Here is a 19,538-nt window from a genome sequence, read left to right as displayed (position 1 = left end):
TTAAAAATATTAGTAATTTTATAAAAGTAATAATTAAACTTAATAATAAACTATATTAATAATATATAAAATAAAATAAATAATAAAAATAGTATATAAGTTACTATAGAATATAGTAATAATATAATAAAATACTAAGGATACTATAACTATAAAGTAAGTTAGCTAAGAAGTACTTACTAATCTATAAAATAACCTTATAGAGTTAAATATATTAATTTTATAATATAATAATAAAAGTAATTATAGAAAGCTTAACTAAAAGAAGTATTATAAATATAATAAAATAAAATATATTATATATAACTACTAGTTAAAGAACTAAGTATAAAAATAATTAAAGATAAAAAGTAAAAATAGATTAATATACTAAATAATACTTTATAAAATATAGAAAAAATATTTAAACTATTTAATATAGATTTTAATAATATAATAAAATAATTTAAATAATATAATTATAAATAAAAGTACTTTAAAAATAAACTATAAAATCTTTTTAATAAATTAAAATAATATAAAAATATAAAATTAAAGGATAGTAATAAAAAACTCTCTAAGTAAATACTATATTTTTATATTAATATTTAATTTAAATACTAGGTAAATAATATTATATATATATTAAAAGATAAAATCCTTAAAATAATAATATAATAAATTATTTATTAAAAATTTTATAAAAGAACTAGCTAGTCTAACTATATAATTAATTAATATATATTTTATTTAATTAATAAATATAAAAATAAGTTTTTTTAAAAATGTAGAGGCAAATAATATAAGTTATATTACTACTTTTTAATAAAAGAATTAAAAAATAGAATATATTTATTATATATCCTATAAAAAAAGACTAACTTTTAATATAGTAATAGAATCCTCTATAGTAATATTATAAGAATAAATTATATAAAATATATTAAAATAAGAAACTATAATAGGGAATACTATTTAAAAAAATATTAATAATCTTAATAAAGTATAAAATACTAAAAATTATAACCTATATATTATAATAAATATATAACTTGATAATATACTAATAACTATACTTATAAATATAAAAATAAGAAGAAACTATATTTTAAAATAAAAAATATAAAAAGTATAAAGTAAAATATAAATAATAAATAAACTATATATAATTATAATAACTATAAAAAATCTAGTAAAAACTAACTTAATTATAAAAACTAACTTATTTATAAAAACTAACTTATTTATAAAAACTATATAAATAATAATAGCTATTCAATAGTATAATAAAAGTATAATATTTAATATATTTAAAATAATTACTTATAATATTATACTAAGAATATTTTAATTAAAAAAGTAGAATTTAGTTATTAACTAGCTATCTAGAGAACTAAAGTTTAAAAATAAACTTATTATTAAATCTTAAAAACCTAAGTAGTCTATAATTATAACTTTAAATAAAAAAATTTAATAGAATATTATAAATATCTATATATTTTAAATCTTAAAAAATAAGTAGCTAAATAGTATATTAATTTTAATTTATTTAAAAAAAAAAATAAAAAAAGAAGTATTACTATTAAATTAATTTTAAAACTATTAAATTAAATTAATTAATAATAAATAACTAATATTTAGACCTATATATTAGCTATTAGAAATAGAATTTAAAGCTTTTAATAAATACTTAAAAAATAATTTTATAAAAGGATTTATAAAGTTATTATTTTTTTAGTTAAATACTTAATTTTTTATACTTTAAAAAAGAATAGTAAACTATAACTATATATAAACTATAAGAAACTTAATAATATTATAATAAAAAATAAATACTTATTACTAAATATAAATAAACTTAGAAATTTATCATAAGGAATAGAATAGTTTTTAAAACTTAAGATATATAGAATATATAATTTAATATATTTAGCTAAGGGCTATAAATAGAAAATAGCTTTTAAAATAAAATATAAATTATATAAATATATAGTTATAATTTTTAAGTTAATTAATATATTAGTATTATACTAAGAACTAGTTAATAATATTTTTAAAAACCTATTAGACTAGTATATTATTATATATTTAGATAATATATTAATATTCTTAAAAATAATATAACAATATATAGAAAATATATAGAAAATACTTATATATTTAGTAGAAGTAAACTTTAAGCTTAAACTAGAAAAGTATAAGTTTAATAAAAAAGAAATACTTTTTTAAAATATATTATAAGTATTAAAAGCTTAATTAATAGATTTAAAAAAAAATATAGGTAATACTAAACTAGTTAAAGTTAATAATAGTTTAGGAATTTTAATTATTCTTAAAAGTAATTAACTTTAACTAGAGATTTATATAAAAGTTTTTATAGATTATATTACTCTTAATAAAGTTAATAAAAAAAGATATAAAATATAATTAAACTTAAAAACAATAGTAAGTATTTAACTATTTAAAGGAAGAATATACTAGAACTTTAATACTAAAAACTTTGTAATTAAAGAAAGTAATTTAAATTAAAACTAATATATTAAATATAGTAATAAAGGTATATTTATAATAACAAATAGATAATAAATAATACCTTATAGTATATTATTTATATAAAATAATAAATATAGAATAAAACTATAATATTTATAATAAAGAGTTAATAGTAATAGTTAATATATTTTAATAATAAAGAGTATATATAGAAGGAGTAAAAGATATTAAAGTATTTATAGATTATAAAAACTTAATATATTTTATAATAATAAAATAACTAAATTAATAATAAACTAAATAAATAGAGTTACTAATATAATATAAATTTTAAATTAATTATATATTAAAAAAAGATAATATTATTATTAATAAACTTAGTAAATAATTAGATTTATATTAATAAAAATATAAATATTTAGTAATAATATTTAAATAAAGCAATAATAAAATACTATATTTAATATAAATTAATATATTAATAAGAAATATTTTATTAATTAAATATAAAAAATATATTGAAATAATAAAATAGTTTAAAAATAAATTAAATTAAAATAAAAAGAGCTATTAAAATATTAATAGTAGTACTATATATTAAAAAAGCTCCTATAGAAATTAATATAGAAATATTATAATAATTAAAAATATAAATACTTAAGAATAGTTAAAATATATAAGCTTATTAAATAAAATTAGTGTTTATTAAATATAAGAATAGTAATTAAAAAATATATTAAAAAATACTTTTCATATAAGAGGAATAAAGCTAAAAACTATAAGAAATATAATTATTTATAGAAAATATATTTATTAGATTTTCTATAATAATATATTATAATAGATTTTATTGTAAAATTACTATTATTATAAAACCTAGAAACTAAAGAGATATATAATACTATAATAGTTATAGTTAATAAATATATTAAATATACTATAATAATATTATTTAATAAAATATATAATATAATATAATTAATATATATATTCTTAGATAAAGTAATTAAAATTAAAGGATTTTTTAAAGAAATAATTTTAAATAGAAATAAATTATTTATATTTTTTTTTTAAAATAATTATAATAAAAATTAGGATAAAATTAAAGCTTTTTATAATATATTACTTAAAGATAAATAGTTAAATAAAAAAATAAATTAAAAATTAAAAATATACTTATAATATTATATTAATTAGAACTAAAATATTAAATAAAACTTTTACTTATAGTAGAACTAATATTTAATAACTTAATATTAAATACTATAAAAATAATACTATTTTATATAAACTATAAAAGAAATTTAAACATAAACAATATATTAAAAGAATTACTAAAATTGTAAAAAGCTATTAAATATATATTAGAACTTAAATAAATATATAAAAATATTATAAACTTATTAGAAAAAAAATAAATTAAAATAAAACAATAAGAAAATAAATATAAGATAAATAGACTTTAGCTAAAAAAAAGAAATAAAATATAGCTTTATATAAAGAATCTTAAAATAAGATAACTAAGTAAGAAACTAAACTACTTATAAGTTAGTTTATTCAAAATTTAAAAATCGAAAAAAATAAATTAAAACTATTAGATAATACTAAAATATACTTAGTATTTTATATATTATTTTTTAAAAAAGTAAAAGATACTAAATTAATTCTAATACTATTTAGATATAAATCTAAAAAAAACAATACTTTTAAAGTTAAGGAAATACTAGAAAAACAATATAGTTAATACTTTATTAAATAAAAAAACTATTTAGAAAAAATAATATATAAAAACTAGAAGAATACTTATTACCTAATTATATAAAAAAGCTTTAGCGCTTCTACTACTAATAGTAATAGGAGTAAATAAAACTTCTATTTATTTATTATATTAATTAGGGAAAGAAATATTATAATTATTAAAAAAAAAGAAATTATTAATTATTAAATTTAATTTAAAAGCTAAAATAAATAGATATATATTATTAAATTACTATTCGTATTCTTTTTTATATTATTTATCTTTTTTTATCTTTAGAATATTTTTTATATTAAAATTACTTAGTTATTTTAGCTTTTTTAAATAAAATTATCTCATTTTATAAATATATAATAACTTAAAATAAGTAGTTAGCTTTTATTTATCTAAGTTATTAAGAATATTATATTATTTATTTATCTCTTTTTTAGGAGGAGCTAGATTATATTTTTAATTATATTTATTATACTTAATATAGTGAACTAATTAATTAGTTTTTATATATTTAAAACTTTAAGAAATATAGTTCTTATAATAATATATAATAATATAATAATAATATTAAATATTATATTATTAAAAAATTATATAATATAATTAAAAAAATTATATAATAAAAGAAATTAATAACTAAAAATAATTATATTAAAAAGGGAGATAATATTATAACTTTATATAATAAATATAACTAGATAATTATTATAAAATAGAAACTATAACTATATTAAATTATAAATAAAATAACTAAAAAAAGATAGCTAAAGTATTTAAATATATTTAAGTATTAAAAATACTAAGTAAATTCTAGATTAAGTAAGCTTAAAATAATTAAAAGTTGAATATTATTAAATAAATTAAATAAAATTATATATATAAAACTTTTTATTCCCTTCTTTAGATAGATTTCTTTATATTTAATATAAATTTTATTTTTTATTATAAGATATTAAAATAGTTATAACTTAATTCTATTTTATTATCTTACCTTTATTTATCTTCTAACTACTATTTATATTCTAGGAAAACTAACCTATATACTTATAATTAAATTAGTTAATACTATTTACTAGTTTAAATACTAGGGTCGCAATATCCTTATAAACTAGCTAGCTAAAAAGCTAATTAGATCTAGATTTATTAAGTTAATAAATAAAATATAATCTATATTAATAGATTTACCTCTTTATAGCTCTAGCTATTTACTTTATTACATATTTATTAATAGTTTATAATTAAAAGTAATTAATTTAATTACTAAACAAAAGTATATAATAATATATATATAGAAATAGCTTTTATTATAGACTTATAATACTTTAAACTAGAATAAAAGTTCTAGTACTCTTTTAAAAAGTTATAGTTAGTCCTATTTCTTAGTTTAATTTATAAGAAGTAAAGATAATTAGTTACTAGCTTTTAAGCTTATATAAATGTTTTAAAAACTAATTAATAGTTTTATAAGTATTTATTAAATAATTAAATTACTAGATAACTAAGTTACTAAATAATTAGATTATTAAGGTAATTATTATAATAGAACTTTAAAGCTTCTTCCTAATAAATATTATTCTTTCTTTTTTCTAAATTTTATATTTATATTAGTAACTTATAAACAATATTATATTAATAGTAGTATAGAGTTTTAAAGATTAAAGACTAATTATAAAGTAGTAGAGAATCGTTTCTAAATCTCTAATAAAAGCTATATTTATTTATAAAAAATTATATTATAAACTTTTTTTAAATTCATTTAAAGCTATATATTTTAATATAAATTTTAAATTATTAACTAAAGCTAAATAAAGCTATTATATAAAGATATATTAATTTTGTTAATATAATTATTATTTTTAATTATAAGAATAATTTAATTAAAATTACCTTTAAATAAAATTAATATACTTTTAAATAAAAGATTTTTAATTTTTATAATATTATAAAAGATTTTTAATTTTTATAATATTATGAAAAATATAATAAATTATAAAAATATTATATTTATTTTATATTAAGATTTTATTTTAATTAATTAATTTTATTTATTTAATTTAATATATATTAATATTAAGTTTTTCTATACTCCTAATTAATCTATACTAAATAGCCTTAATTAGTTAAAAAAGATTTATATTAACCTAATTAGCTTTTAATTTTAGCTCTTAATAGTATTTAACTATTAAATTTTAATAGTTTAATAATATCCTTAATATTATTTATATTAGTTTAAAATTTTTAAAAATTTATTATAAGGTCTTATTAAGCTTATATATATAACTATTATAATTTTAAATATTTATTACTAATTAAAAAGACGATTATCTTTTAATAGCCTATAGTAAGTATTAAGTAATATAGAATTAAAATTACTATTATTATTTTAATTTAAGCTCCTTCTTTTACTCCTATTCCTCTTCTTATTCCTACTTCTATATAAATAAGCTTAGTTATTATATATAGCTATTAATAAGTCTAAATAGCCTTTTAGCTAAATAGAAAAGAGCTTAAATATATAGAAAATATTTTATAAATAGCTTATAAAATACGTTTTTTTCTAGCTAATTTTAGGCCTAATTTAGCCTAAAAAATAGGCTTTTAAATAGCTTATAATAACATATATTTATACAATTTTCTTCCTATTATTTATAAGTTTAATTTGGTTTAAAAAATACTTATAAATAGCTTATAACAATATATACTTATCTAGCTTTTTTTCTATTATTTTTAAATTTAATTTAAGCTTAATTTAATTTAGAAAACTATTTTATAAATAGCTTATAATACTATATATTTATAAAGCTCTTTGCTTACTATTTTTAAGCCTATTTAAGCCTAAAAAATAAGCTTATAAATAGCTTCTATTGCTAGCTAAATATATAGCTCTTTTTTTAATATTTTTAAGTTTAATTTAGTTTAAAAGATAGACTTATAAATAACTTATATTATTAGTTAGCTATATAGCTTTTTCTCTACTATTTTTAAGCTTAATCTAAGCTTAATTTAGCTAGGAAAACTACTTTACAAATAGCTTATAATAATATATACTTATATAGCTTTTCTCTTACTATTTTTAAACTTAATTTAAGCCTAATTTAGCTAGAGAAACTACTTTACAAATAGCTTATAATATTATATATTTATATAACTTTTTTATTATTATTTTTAAGCTTAATTTAAACTTAATTTAGCTAGGGAAACTACTTTATAAGAAGTTTATAAAATTATATATTTATATAGCTCTTTTTCTATTATTTTTAAGTTTAATTTAAGTTTAATTTTAGAAATTATTTTTTAAAAAGTATATAATATTATATATCTATATAGTTTTCTCTTTATTATTTTTAAGCTTAATTTAAGCTTAATTTAACTAGAGAAATTACTTTATAAATAATTTATATTATTATATAACTATATATTCTTTTTCTCTATTATTCTACTATAGTTTTTAAACTATATTTACTTAAGAAACTTTTTAAGCCTTTTCCCCTTTATTAACTAGCTTTTAAGATATTTTTTTAAAACTAAAGCCTTTATACTATATATAGCGTAGCGATCTTTTAGTTTATATATATTAGTTACTCTTTTACATAGATTTTTCTAATTTATATTTAGAAAAGCTAAGTATTAATACTTTATTAATTAAAATATTTATTATTATATTTATTAAGATTAATAAAGCTAGTCTAAATAGTATTTAATAATATTATAATTAATAGAAAAATAAAAGATAATATAAGTAAGTTTAAGTAAAAGATTAATAAAGAAAATAAAAAAAAGTAGTAAAAAGCCTTAAATATAAGGCTATAAAAAAGAATATTATTAATTTTAAAATAGAAAAGTAATAATATAATAGATAATATAACTCTATATAAATAAGCTAATTAGTAATAATATTAATATATTAAATATAATAAGATTATTAATATTTATAAATATTATATAATATATTTTAATATTTAAATATTTAAATATAAAAGAATTAATATTTTTAATCTTATCTTTTCTTATATTTAAAAAGCTTTATTATATTTATTACTTAATATTTAAAAAACTCTATAGTTTAAAAAAATTAAGGTTTATATTATTTTATTATATAATATATTATATAATAAAGTTTTAAAGATTTTTTAAAAAATAATATTTAAATTACTTTTACTTATATTTAAATATTATAAAATACTTTATATTTTAAATTTCTTATATTCTTAATATTTTTGATTAAAGCTTATTAGAAGTCTAAGCTAAAAAGTTAAATATAAAATAAAAATAAATATAAAAAGTTTCTAAGAGATTATATAATATAATAATTATAGAAAAGTAATAGTTTTTTATTTAATATTTATATTAAATTATTATTTATAATTAATAAATAATAAACTTTTTTAAGAATATTAATAATAAAATTATTTATTAATTAATTTATAATAAAAAGAAAAGCTAAAACTAATAGTAATTTATATTTAATTAACTTTTTATTAATTATTTAGTATTTAATTATAAAAATAATAATAATATTTAAAAAAATATAAAAAATAACTTAAGAGCTTTCTTTAATAGTTTATAGCCTCCTTGCCTACTATTTACCTAGACTATATTAATATTTAGTAATAAGAGATTTACTAGTAGTAGGGGCAATATATTATAAAAACTATAATAATAGGGTTTACTACTACATTTATAATAGAAAAGTTTATTATAATTATATAATCTAGGTCTTAGTAATAAATAACTAGTATATTTTACTACTAGTTTACTACTAAGGTAAATTGCTACTATATAGATATAATACTTAGTAATAATTATTAAAGATTAGTTAAATATATACTTTTAAAGTATATTAAGTTATATATATATAAACTAGTTATTATTAGTTAATAGTTATTCTTTTAATATATAAAGATTTATAAATTGCTCTAGATATTAAATATTCTGCCTTATATTATATAATTATAATAAGTTCTAAGCCTAAATAAACTAGCTACTATATAGTAATAAAGGTAGATAAGCTTTAGTATAGCTATTTATATAAATTTATTAAAGAATCCCTTATTTACTATCTTATTAGCTTAGTTTTTAGATAGCAAGCTTAAAAGTAGTTTATAAATACTTCTAATCTTAAAGTTTTTAATAGGGATATAGTAAATAAAGTACTTTATAAGATAATAAAACTAAATACTACTAATTAGTTAAAGTAATTAATAGAAATAAGGATTTCTTTATATTTAAATAACTATAAAACTATATACTCAAATATATATAAAAGCTAATATCTAGTATTAAGTATATTAATTAAGAAAAATATAATACTTTTATAAAACTATTCCTAAAAAATACTATAGAGTCTATATAGAAATTATATTTTTTTATTAATACTTTATTAAAAAATCTAGTATATATAATATAAAGTCTATAACTTATTAGCAATAATTAGACTTATCTTATTAATATAATAAATACTAGTAATAAAAGCTAAACCTAAAGAATCTATAGATATAGTAGTATTGAAAATTAAATAATTAAATAACTAAATTAAGGAGATTAGCTTAGAGGATAAGTAAAGTATTATTACTATTAGAATTGCTATTATTAAAGTATTTAAATATAATAAGAATTATAAAATAGTAATCTACTACTTTTATTTCTTCTATAGGCTTAATATAAAAATAGTTATTTAATAATTTAAAGTAGTAAAAATAGGCACTATAACTTATAAGTATAATATTACTTAAATTAAGTAAAAAGAGTTAAATTATAAACTTAAAAAGAATATTAAATACTAATAATATAGTAGACTATATATAATATATAATAATAATTATAATAGTAATTTAGCTAGTACTTTAAATACTTAGTAAAAATATAATAAACTTATTCATAAATAAAAAAAATATTTAAATAAATAACTAGAAAAAGCTAGATAAAAAAAGTAATAAAAAGGATTTAAAAAGTTAATATTAAAAAAGTTATATATAGCTATAGCTAATAATATTAATAATAATAAGTCTTTTATAGAAAATACTAAAGTTGCTAAAAAGTAAGCTTTAAATTAAAATTAAATATTTTTATTACTAAAAATATAGATATTAATTATTTTAATTATAAGAAAAAAGATTATAAGTTAATACTAAGTTATATAGAACTTAATATAAAACTATAATAAATTAATTATATTTTAGTTATAAAGATTAAAAATAAATCTATATTAATTAGTTTAGCTTTATTTATAAAATAGATTAATTAATTCAAGAGTATCTAAATATATAATAACTTTAGAAACTAATTTTATTATATATAATAAAGTTTTAGCTACTATTTAAGTTAATAATAAATAAATATTAATATTATTTAATTAAGAGAATATTAAGGTAATAGTAAATAATAAAAAGTATATTATTAAAGATATTTTATATATATTTAAGTTAGGATATAACTTATTATTAATCTTAGTTTTAAAACGCTTTAAATTCTTAATATAATTCTAATAAAAAGTAGTAGAAATTATATATAAAGGTATATTAATTATAATAGGATATAAAGTAAATAACTTATATTTACTAGCTAATATACTAATATAAGCTGCCTTAGTTTTAAAGGGAAATTCTAAAAATATAGAAAATATTAAAAAACTAAAAATAATTAATAATATAAGATTAACTAAAAATAATACTATTATAGTTAAAAGAAATAAGTTTAAAAAACTATATAACTAACTTAGATATCCTAGTATTATATATATAAAGAAGTTATATAATATAATATATAGCCTATAAAAGCTTAAAATTCCTAAAGACTTTTTCTATAATATATATAAAAATAATAAATATATAAGATATATAAGAAAATATAAATATAAAAAGTAAATAGAAGTAAAAGTATATTTATTCTATAATATTTAAAGGCTATATAAAGTGTAAATAATAATTTTTCATATTAAAGTAAAACTATATTTTATATTTATTATTAATAAAGTATATAGCTATATAAAACTATTTCTAATAATAAATAAAAAATATATATAGAAGCTTATTATAAGGGTAATAAATTAATATAATTACTAAGAATATAATAGTTAAAAAATTATAATATAATTTATATATTTTAATAATATAAAAGAAATTCTTACTATTATTAATAGTTTTAAATAGTAAAATATATAAATAGAATATATTATAGACTATATACCTAAATAGAATAATACTATTATATAATTTAATAAAATAATTATAATAATAATAAAGTATATAATATAGTATACTAGCTTATTAAATAGATTTTAACTTTATATAGTAAAATATATAAATAATTTTAAAAATTATCTTTTATTAATAAAAAGATTTTATCTTATATATAGCTAAATAGGTTAAAAAACATTAATTAAGTTTAAATATATATTTAGAGTATTATATAAATATAATATATTAAAGGAGAGGCAATCTAAGCTGAAAAGCCTAGCTAAAGATAATATATATTTTAAAGTAGCTTCTATTATTTAAGCTAAAGTCTACTTATTATATAAATAATAAGGAATTATATTTATTAGAATAAAAGTTTTTAATACTTAGATAGCAATATACTTATTAATAGAGATTAATAAAGCGCTAATAAGTATTATAGAACTATTAATTCTTATTAATAATAAAGATTATTATTATATAAAAGAAGAAATATCTATAATATATCTTTTAACTCCTATTATATTATTTATTTTTTAATAAATAAATAGAATTAACTTAAATATTAAAAATAGTAATAATAATATTACTTTAATTATTATTATAGATAAACTAATAGTATTAAAATATATATAAACTATTATTAATAATAATACTATATATAAGTAGTCTTTTTTTTAAAGGGAGAATAAAAATAATTCTTTTATAATTTTTTTAAGGATTATTAGAGGAAAAGGTAACTATAGAAATATATTTAAATTTAATTTATATAAATAAATAGAATAAAACTAGATTAATCTTTTTTATTAATATTTATTTCTATATTAGAAAATTAAACTAAAAATAGTATTAGTAAGAAAATAAATATTAATATTAATATTAATAGTAATTATAATAAATAATAACCTTATTATTCTATATATAATAGGGAAACTTATAATCCTTATATTTTTAATAATATATTTAGAAAATAGTAATTTAGTATAAAATAGTAATTTAGTATAGCGCTCCTAGTTTCTGTAGAAAAGAACCTAATTACTTATAAATAAGTAATTAACTCTATAGACTTATTTTATTAAAATAAAGCTATTTAAAATAAGTTTAATTTTTTTATATTAAATAATACTTAAGAAATTATTAATAAACTAGCTAGTTAAAAACTTATAAGTTATAAGTAGGTTTTTTAAAAAAAATCCTATTATCTAATATAATAGACAAATATAAAGCTAGACTAATAGCTTATAGATTTATTTAAAAAGAAGGAATCAATTATATTAAAATATTTATATTAATATTTAGATTTAAATTTTTTTATTTACTTATTAGCTTAATAATAAAATATAAGTTATAAGTATTCCTTATTAATATTATAATAGTTTATTTAAATAGTAACTTTAATATTAAAGTTTTTATATTTTTATTAAAAAGTATATTAAATAGTAAATAATTAAAAGGAAGAGTTTTAAAGCTTAAGAAAAGTTTATATAAATTAAAGTAATTAGCTTATATTTAGGTAATTAAATTTTATAAAATTATAAATAAACTTAAATTCTTTTTTATATTTATAAATAGCTATATCTTTAAAAAAATAATAGATAATAGATAAATATATTTAATTATATTTTATATTAATAATATTATTATTACCTATAAATAGAAATTAACTTATATTAAGATTAAAGAATTTTTAAAATACTATTTTAAAGTTATGGATTCTAGACTATTAATAAGAGTTTTTAATTATAAATAATATATTATAATAATTATATTATAGTAGATTAGACTTCTTATATTAAAAAACTAATTAAATAATAGAGTTTTATTAATACCTAATCTATATGTACTCTTATAAATAAATATAAAAATATTATATAAGTTTAGCTAAATAAAAAGCAATATAATTAATATAAATATTAGTATTTAATAAAAAAGTTAATATATACTAGTAATATTAAAGTTTAATTAATTCTATTATAATCCTATAGTATAGTATATAAACTTATTAATAAAAGTTTTTAAATACTTAAAAAAAGTTCTTAATTTAATAATTATATTTATATTATAAAACTTTAGTACTATTTATTATATAGATATATTATATATAAATAATTATATAAATAAATAATTAACTTATAGCTATATAATAACTTATAACTATATAATAACTTATTATAATATATTATATATATAATATACTTAGAAATAATATATAATAGCTATATTAATAACTAAAACTAAATATAGAATATTTTATAAAAAAAGTAAATTTAGTATATAGGCTTTATAATAGCTTAATAAAATTAGTTTTAATAAAAGATATTCTATTTTATTAAAAAATAATAATTTTAAAAATATTACTTTTTTTAAAAATTTTAAATTCTATTAAAAGATAAAGTATATTACTATTTAATATTATTATATTTATAAATATATATAGAAAAGTTTATTAAAAATAAAATATATTAATATAAAAAACTAGTTTATAAATATATTTACTAAGCTATTAAATAAGAATTATTTTAAATATTTATAATTAAAATTAAACTTTTTATTTATTATTTAAAAAATAATTTTAAGAAAGAATATTATAATTATATAATTTAGGTTTTAATAATAAATAGCTAATATATTTTATTATTAGTTTACTATTAAAGTAAATTACTATTATATAAATATAATATTTAATAATAATTATTAAAGATTAGTTAGATATATACCTTTAAAGTATATTAAGCTATATATATATAGACTAGTTGTTATTAGTTGATAGTTGTTCCTTTAATATATGAAGATTCATAAGCTGCCCCGGACATTAGTTATTCCGCCCCGCATCGCATAGTTGCAACAAAATTACAACAAATGTGCCCCGCAGGGCTAAGGGATCTATTGAGAGAACGACGCGTGAGAGGAGCATCGACGACGATGCTAGTGCTAGCACACGAAGGCCAGAGTCAACAGAGCCCCCGCCACCGTACCCTGGGCCCCTTCAAGGCAATTCCAGCTTCAAATGGCTTGCAAGGAAAGCTCTTAGCAGCTCTCATCTACGACAACATCTCATCGTAGTCCTCCACGATGCTTCGGGCAATACTTGCCCGCTTCTGAGGTCTCATAATGGAAGGACTGATACGCAAACAACTTTGCGCTCTTGACGTTGCGAAGAACAAAGATGACAACGCGAGCTTACAGCATATACGCCATATTTGGAAGACGCATACAGCGAGAAATGTCTCACCCGGAGCCCGATATGCGCGAGCATTGCATACATCTCAAACTCGACATCAGCACTCTTGCTCTCATTCCTGTCTTCTTGAGTTATCAGCTTCCAAATAATGTTGCTTCTGCTAACTTTGGGAATGATTACTTCCACTACGTCTACCCTAAGCTTACGGTCACCCATCAAGAGCATCAACACAGAACAAAACACGACTTCCCAATTGGCAGTGTAAGTAATCCTCATCACTCATCCAACCCTCATCTTACACTCCTAGCTCCCTAACCCTAGAATCATCATCTCCCCTCCCCTGGCCTGCAAGCTTCCAATTCGCCTTCACCCTACATTTCACTACCCAAGACCTCGCGACCACATCCATTTACCTTGCCTGCGCAGACGGCCTCTTCAACCACTCACTCAATACAATCGGTACCCCAGAACCCGAATACCGCAAATCTCACGACCCCACCAACACCACCACAACTGTCGAATTCTTTACCTACCCGGCTGTGGCTAGCTTGGTCGAGTACGCTCTTTGGACGTACGAGGGTATTGTGAGGAAGCTCGAAGGATATCCGATCGCGGTGCCGAGCACGAAGTTCGTGCTTTTTCGCCCGAATGAAGGGATGACTCATCTCTCGGCTGGTGCGATACGCGCGAGGGCACCGGTAGCAGCTGGTAATGCAGCACAAGAGGAGGTGGTAGGGGCGCATACATCGAAAGACCCGAATGATGTTGATGCCCATGACGTCTTATCTGAACTCGTCGTCCGCGACGACATCGCACAGCGACAGCAGCAAACCTCTCCCGATTCGTTCCGTGGCTCCCAAGTCTACATCTCCCCCACTTCCAACGCCCAACTACTTCCCTCGCCCCATTATGCTCTCCTCGCTGCCTTGAAGGTCTTCAAACGCGTCGCTGTTGAGCGAAAAGCTGATACGCTTACCACGAATCGGGCCTTCGTGTACGAGAGAGATGGTGTGCTGGTAAGGGTTGCGATTTTTGCTTGGCCTGGGAAGAGACTGGAGATGAAGTGGTGGGAGGTCAGTTGGGCGGTAAGGGAGCTTTTGGTGTGGATGAAGAAATATGAGGATGCGGGTGGGAGTCTTGGTGGGGTTAGGGTATGGCGGGAGTGTAGAGGCACTGTTGTCAGGGGTGGGGTTGAGGTTGGGAGGGCGTGGGTGGAGGTTGAGAGAGCTGGCGAGGGGGACAAGGAGCTGGGTACTGGGGAGGGTGTACGGAAGGTGCTGGTGGAGTAGGGGCTCGCTTGTTGCTGCTTCATGAGGTGAGTCGCCGTTCAACCAGCGCCGTCGGAATTGAGCGCAATCATTTACTCAGGAATTGGTGTTGGCTTTGATTTGGCAGCAGCTGCGAAGCTTTCCCATCGCTGAAGCCAACGATGGAGATCCCTGTCATGATGTCGCTGGCTCGCGCCTATCTGAAGGACTCAGGATATAGACTTTCCGGGAGCTCCTACCATGGGCAACGCCACGCACGAGAACAAATATAGACACGGCCGGACCATTCTGCTTAAGCACCTAGCTCGTTTCGGTACGCCTCGAAAATAGCGACTAGGCGCGGCTCATGAAGCGACGAAGAACATAAATAGGCCAAGAGGCTTGCGACTATGCATCGTGTCGCCAATAACCATGCGCGAAATATGAAACAAATTCACTGTCAATATCAAGAACACCGTGGACAGAGACAAGCTTGAGAATGGCCTCGGGCTTCGAGCCAACGGCCATGGTCTGGCCCCACGCTTTTCGGAGAATACTCGGAGAAGGGTATTACTGACAGATCGTTGTCAGATGCATGGTGCGAAAGGATGGGTTCGGCCAGTCCAGACACCTGGACCTCCATCTTTCATGGCTCAAAAATGTGCGAATATTGCTGAGCTGCGGGCGACTCGAATGACCCTATTAGCTTCCTGTTTCATTGACGCCCTATAGGGTTCCTGAAGCGGCAGCAGCTGTCAGGACGCCTGTCTGTAGCATCCTCTAACAAACGATGCCATCTCGCGTGTCTATTCTCGTCGTGCAACAGTTCGACGCCACACATAGCACCTTCCCAGTGATATTGAATATAGATAAGAGCTGGCAGAGAAAGCACCGTATCTACCTCCGCTCTGCTTTTGTGCAACTTCGAAGCGCAGTTGGAAAAATATGGCTGGATATATTGTAGCGCTAACGTTACTACTATCGAGGATAGTACTTGCCGGGCAGACTGTGTGGCTGATTCAATTCCCAAGACCACCAGAGGATTGGGCTTTAGACGTTTCGGACAACAAATTTGCCCCCGTTGCAGGATCGGATTTTGCCATTGCTATTCAAGCTACCGATGCCTTTCCTGGCTTCAATTTTTGGCCTGAGATAGCGCCTATAAACAATGCCAATCAACATGGCTCTTTCGGTTACATTCAAGGGTTTGAAACAGGAACAAGTATCAACGATCAGATGGTCAATCTTCGTAGCAAAGATCAACCTCCAGCCCTGACTCCCCTTGGTCAAACCACTCTTATGCCAGACGAGGTTGTAACATTGGTTGAACGCGCGGACCCTTCTCCGTCGCTAAAAGGCCCCTTCGCCAACGCCATTGCCCAGAACCCAGCGATTGTGCTTCGAACTCCTACCGATGTCAACAACGGCGACTCTGTCTTGCAAAGACTTGTCAAGCGCTTGCTACCAGCAGCTGACTTAGACCGCCCGCTAGGAGCGGGTCTATCGTTCAATCAACTCATTGCAGCGAATCACAAGTGGGCTTTTCTTTTATCTCGGGAGAGGGGTCTTCCTATGATAAAACCCGAATACAAAGGAGTCTGGTATGAGGACTTCAAGGCCGATGGGACGAAGAGTGGGACTTCACGGAATTACCGATTACCAGTCTGCGCGGAGGACTGCGGACCTCAGGCGATAGCAGAGCCTCAACCCCGAGCTCTCACTCCTCCTCCCGATCTCGATCCTTCAGCATGGCTACATGTGCCTGATGGCGATTTTGATTTGATGATGCCTCAGTTTGACAGTCCCGCCAATCAATTAAATCAAGCAAGAGAAAATGCAGTGCAAGCTCGACTCGGAGGCAATCCATACCCTGAGCTGGGCGGCTACCATCAAGGAATGGAGCTGGAACCACTACAGGGCACCTGCTCTATTCAAAAGCGACATGCCGGTCTTCCTAGTCTACAGAAACGAGACTGCACCGATCTCTCACTGAATAAGCAAAGAGTGATCCAGATAGGCAAGCTTGACGGTAAAACGCTTACAGCGCTGGAGATGACCAAGGCAATTCCCCATCCAGTCTCTGCAGACGTTGCAGCGAAGGCAGGCTTGGCTGCAGGCACAGCTGCAAACGTTGGCGCAGGCATTACATTCTTGGTCATAGATCTCAAGGATGGTGATGTGGAGGGGGCAGCTTTTGGCATCGCGGGCACTGCGGCTTCCGTAGCCACTGCAGCCATTGAAACATTCACTGCTGGTCTCGTAAGCTCAGTCGCTGTCTTTGCCGACCTAGCACTCATTCCACTCTTTCTCACCTTGCCAGCTGTGATCAAAGAGGTCAAAAACTATCCCCTGAACGATAACAAAGTCGAGCTCATGCAATTCAGCATGTTCGGCAACAAGTCCATGACGGGCAACGAAGGCTGTCGCACACCTACCGAACAAAACGCAACTCCGGATCCAAAGTGTGAGGTTCTTTACGGGCCTGGTACATTAGAGAAAGTCTTCACTGAATGGGGCCACCTGGAATCTGCAGCTTTCCTCCTCGCATGTACAGGAGGCTACCCAGCCACCCTCCCAGTAATGGTCCAATGCTTCGAAACAATTCCAGGTGCCTACTTCGGCTGCCGCAACGGCGCCAACGGTCGCGGCGTTGCCTCCCAAGTATGCTCCCACCGCGCCTACCCATCCCTCGATCTTACCAAAATCCCCCTCAGCATCACCCAATACAATCTCGACGGCAGCACCCAAGTCATCCAGAAACCCGCATCTGAAATCAATATTATCGACACAGACGGCAGTGGCGACTGCCTTGTCAGAGCCGACGTCGCAGGCGGCTACGAAATCAAAGAACACAATACCATCTACACCGGCCCCCCGTTACCATCGCGTGCGGCGTCACCGCCTCCTGGAGCTGGGACGTGAGCAACCGCCAAGCTCTCGCCCAGGGCGGCCCCATCCCTTTCACGAGCGCTACAAACGGCAATGGCGCTGTCGCGGTGCTTGAATCACCTCCTCCTGCCCCAGCCCCTGCGCCTTTAAAGGGGTATGATGAAAGTAACGGCGTCTGCTTCAACACTCCCAAGGTAAATCTCTGTCTCCCAGAGGGCACTTACGACATCAACATGCGCGACTGGGGGTTCCAATTCTTCGACGCCAGCTCCATCACCGGCGTCACCGGGTCCATCACTTTCACTAACAAAGACAACTACGTGCCCCCAACCCTCCGGATCCCAGACCCGCCCTCTAACTTCCAGGACATTATCAAGCAAGGCTGGCAGGGCGACGAACACGCGCTCATCCACATCGCCACAGACACTCCCTCGCCAGACGGAGCTTGCTTCGCGCAACACGTAAACGGGTATGGCAGTGTAGCGTGCCTCGTCGCTGGGAGCGCAAACAATCTCACGGATCCAAGGATGGTGGGGAAGGTGCAGTCGGTTGGTCTCAGGGGTAAGGCGCAGGTGGCGCTTTATTCGGATCAGTATGGGGGGAAGAGCTCTGCGCTTATCTCAGCTGACGCAACGGATTTAGGGGAGAAAGGGGTGGGAAAAGATAATGCGGATCGGTGGGGGGATAATGTTAGGGGTGTTTGGGTGTTTGTGCCTGGAAATGGGACGGTGGGGGTGGGAGGGCAGGTGAGGAGAAAGCGTAGGTGGGATGCAGAGAAACTGGGAGATCTGGTGCTGCGGCGGCGGAGAAGTTTAAGGAAGTAA

The 19,538-nt window shown here is 23.7% G+C and overlaps 2 protein-coding genes across 2 annotated transcripts; both read left to right on the top strand.

Moving 5' to 3' along the window:
- Positions 1-14,726: 14,726 nt before the first annotated feature.
- KY384_002904 (uncharacterized protein) lies at positions 14,727-15,867 on the top strand (the record flags this gene model as incomplete). Its single annotated transcript, XM_044811426.1, has 2 exons — positions 14,727-14,839; positions 14,886-15,867. The coding sequence occupies 2 exons, from the start codon at positions 14,727-14,729 to the stop codon at positions 15,865-15,867; spliced, it is 1,095 nt and encodes a 364-aa protein (XP_044671702.1).
- A 219-nt stretch (positions 15,868-16,086) lies between these two features.
- On the top strand, positions 16,087-19,538 carry KY384_002903 (uncharacterized protein; the record flags this gene model as incomplete). The annotated part of the gene is made up of 3 exons (XM_044811425.1): positions 16,087-16,159; positions 16,817-18,743; positions 18,794-19,538. The coding sequence occupies 3 exons, from the start codon at positions 16,087-16,089 to the stop codon at positions 19,536-19,538; spliced, it is 2,745 nt and encodes a 914-aa protein (XP_044671701.1).

This window comes from Bacidia gigantensis, assembly GCF_019456465.1.
Source record: "Bacidia gigantensis strain McMullin 20006 chromosome Unknown contig_175, whole genome shotgun sequence".
NCBI lineage: Eukaryota > Fungi > Ascomycota > Lecanoromycetes > Lecanorales > Ramalinaceae > Bacidia > Bacidia gigantensis.
This window is presented reverse-complemented; position numbering and strand designations above follow the sequence as displayed.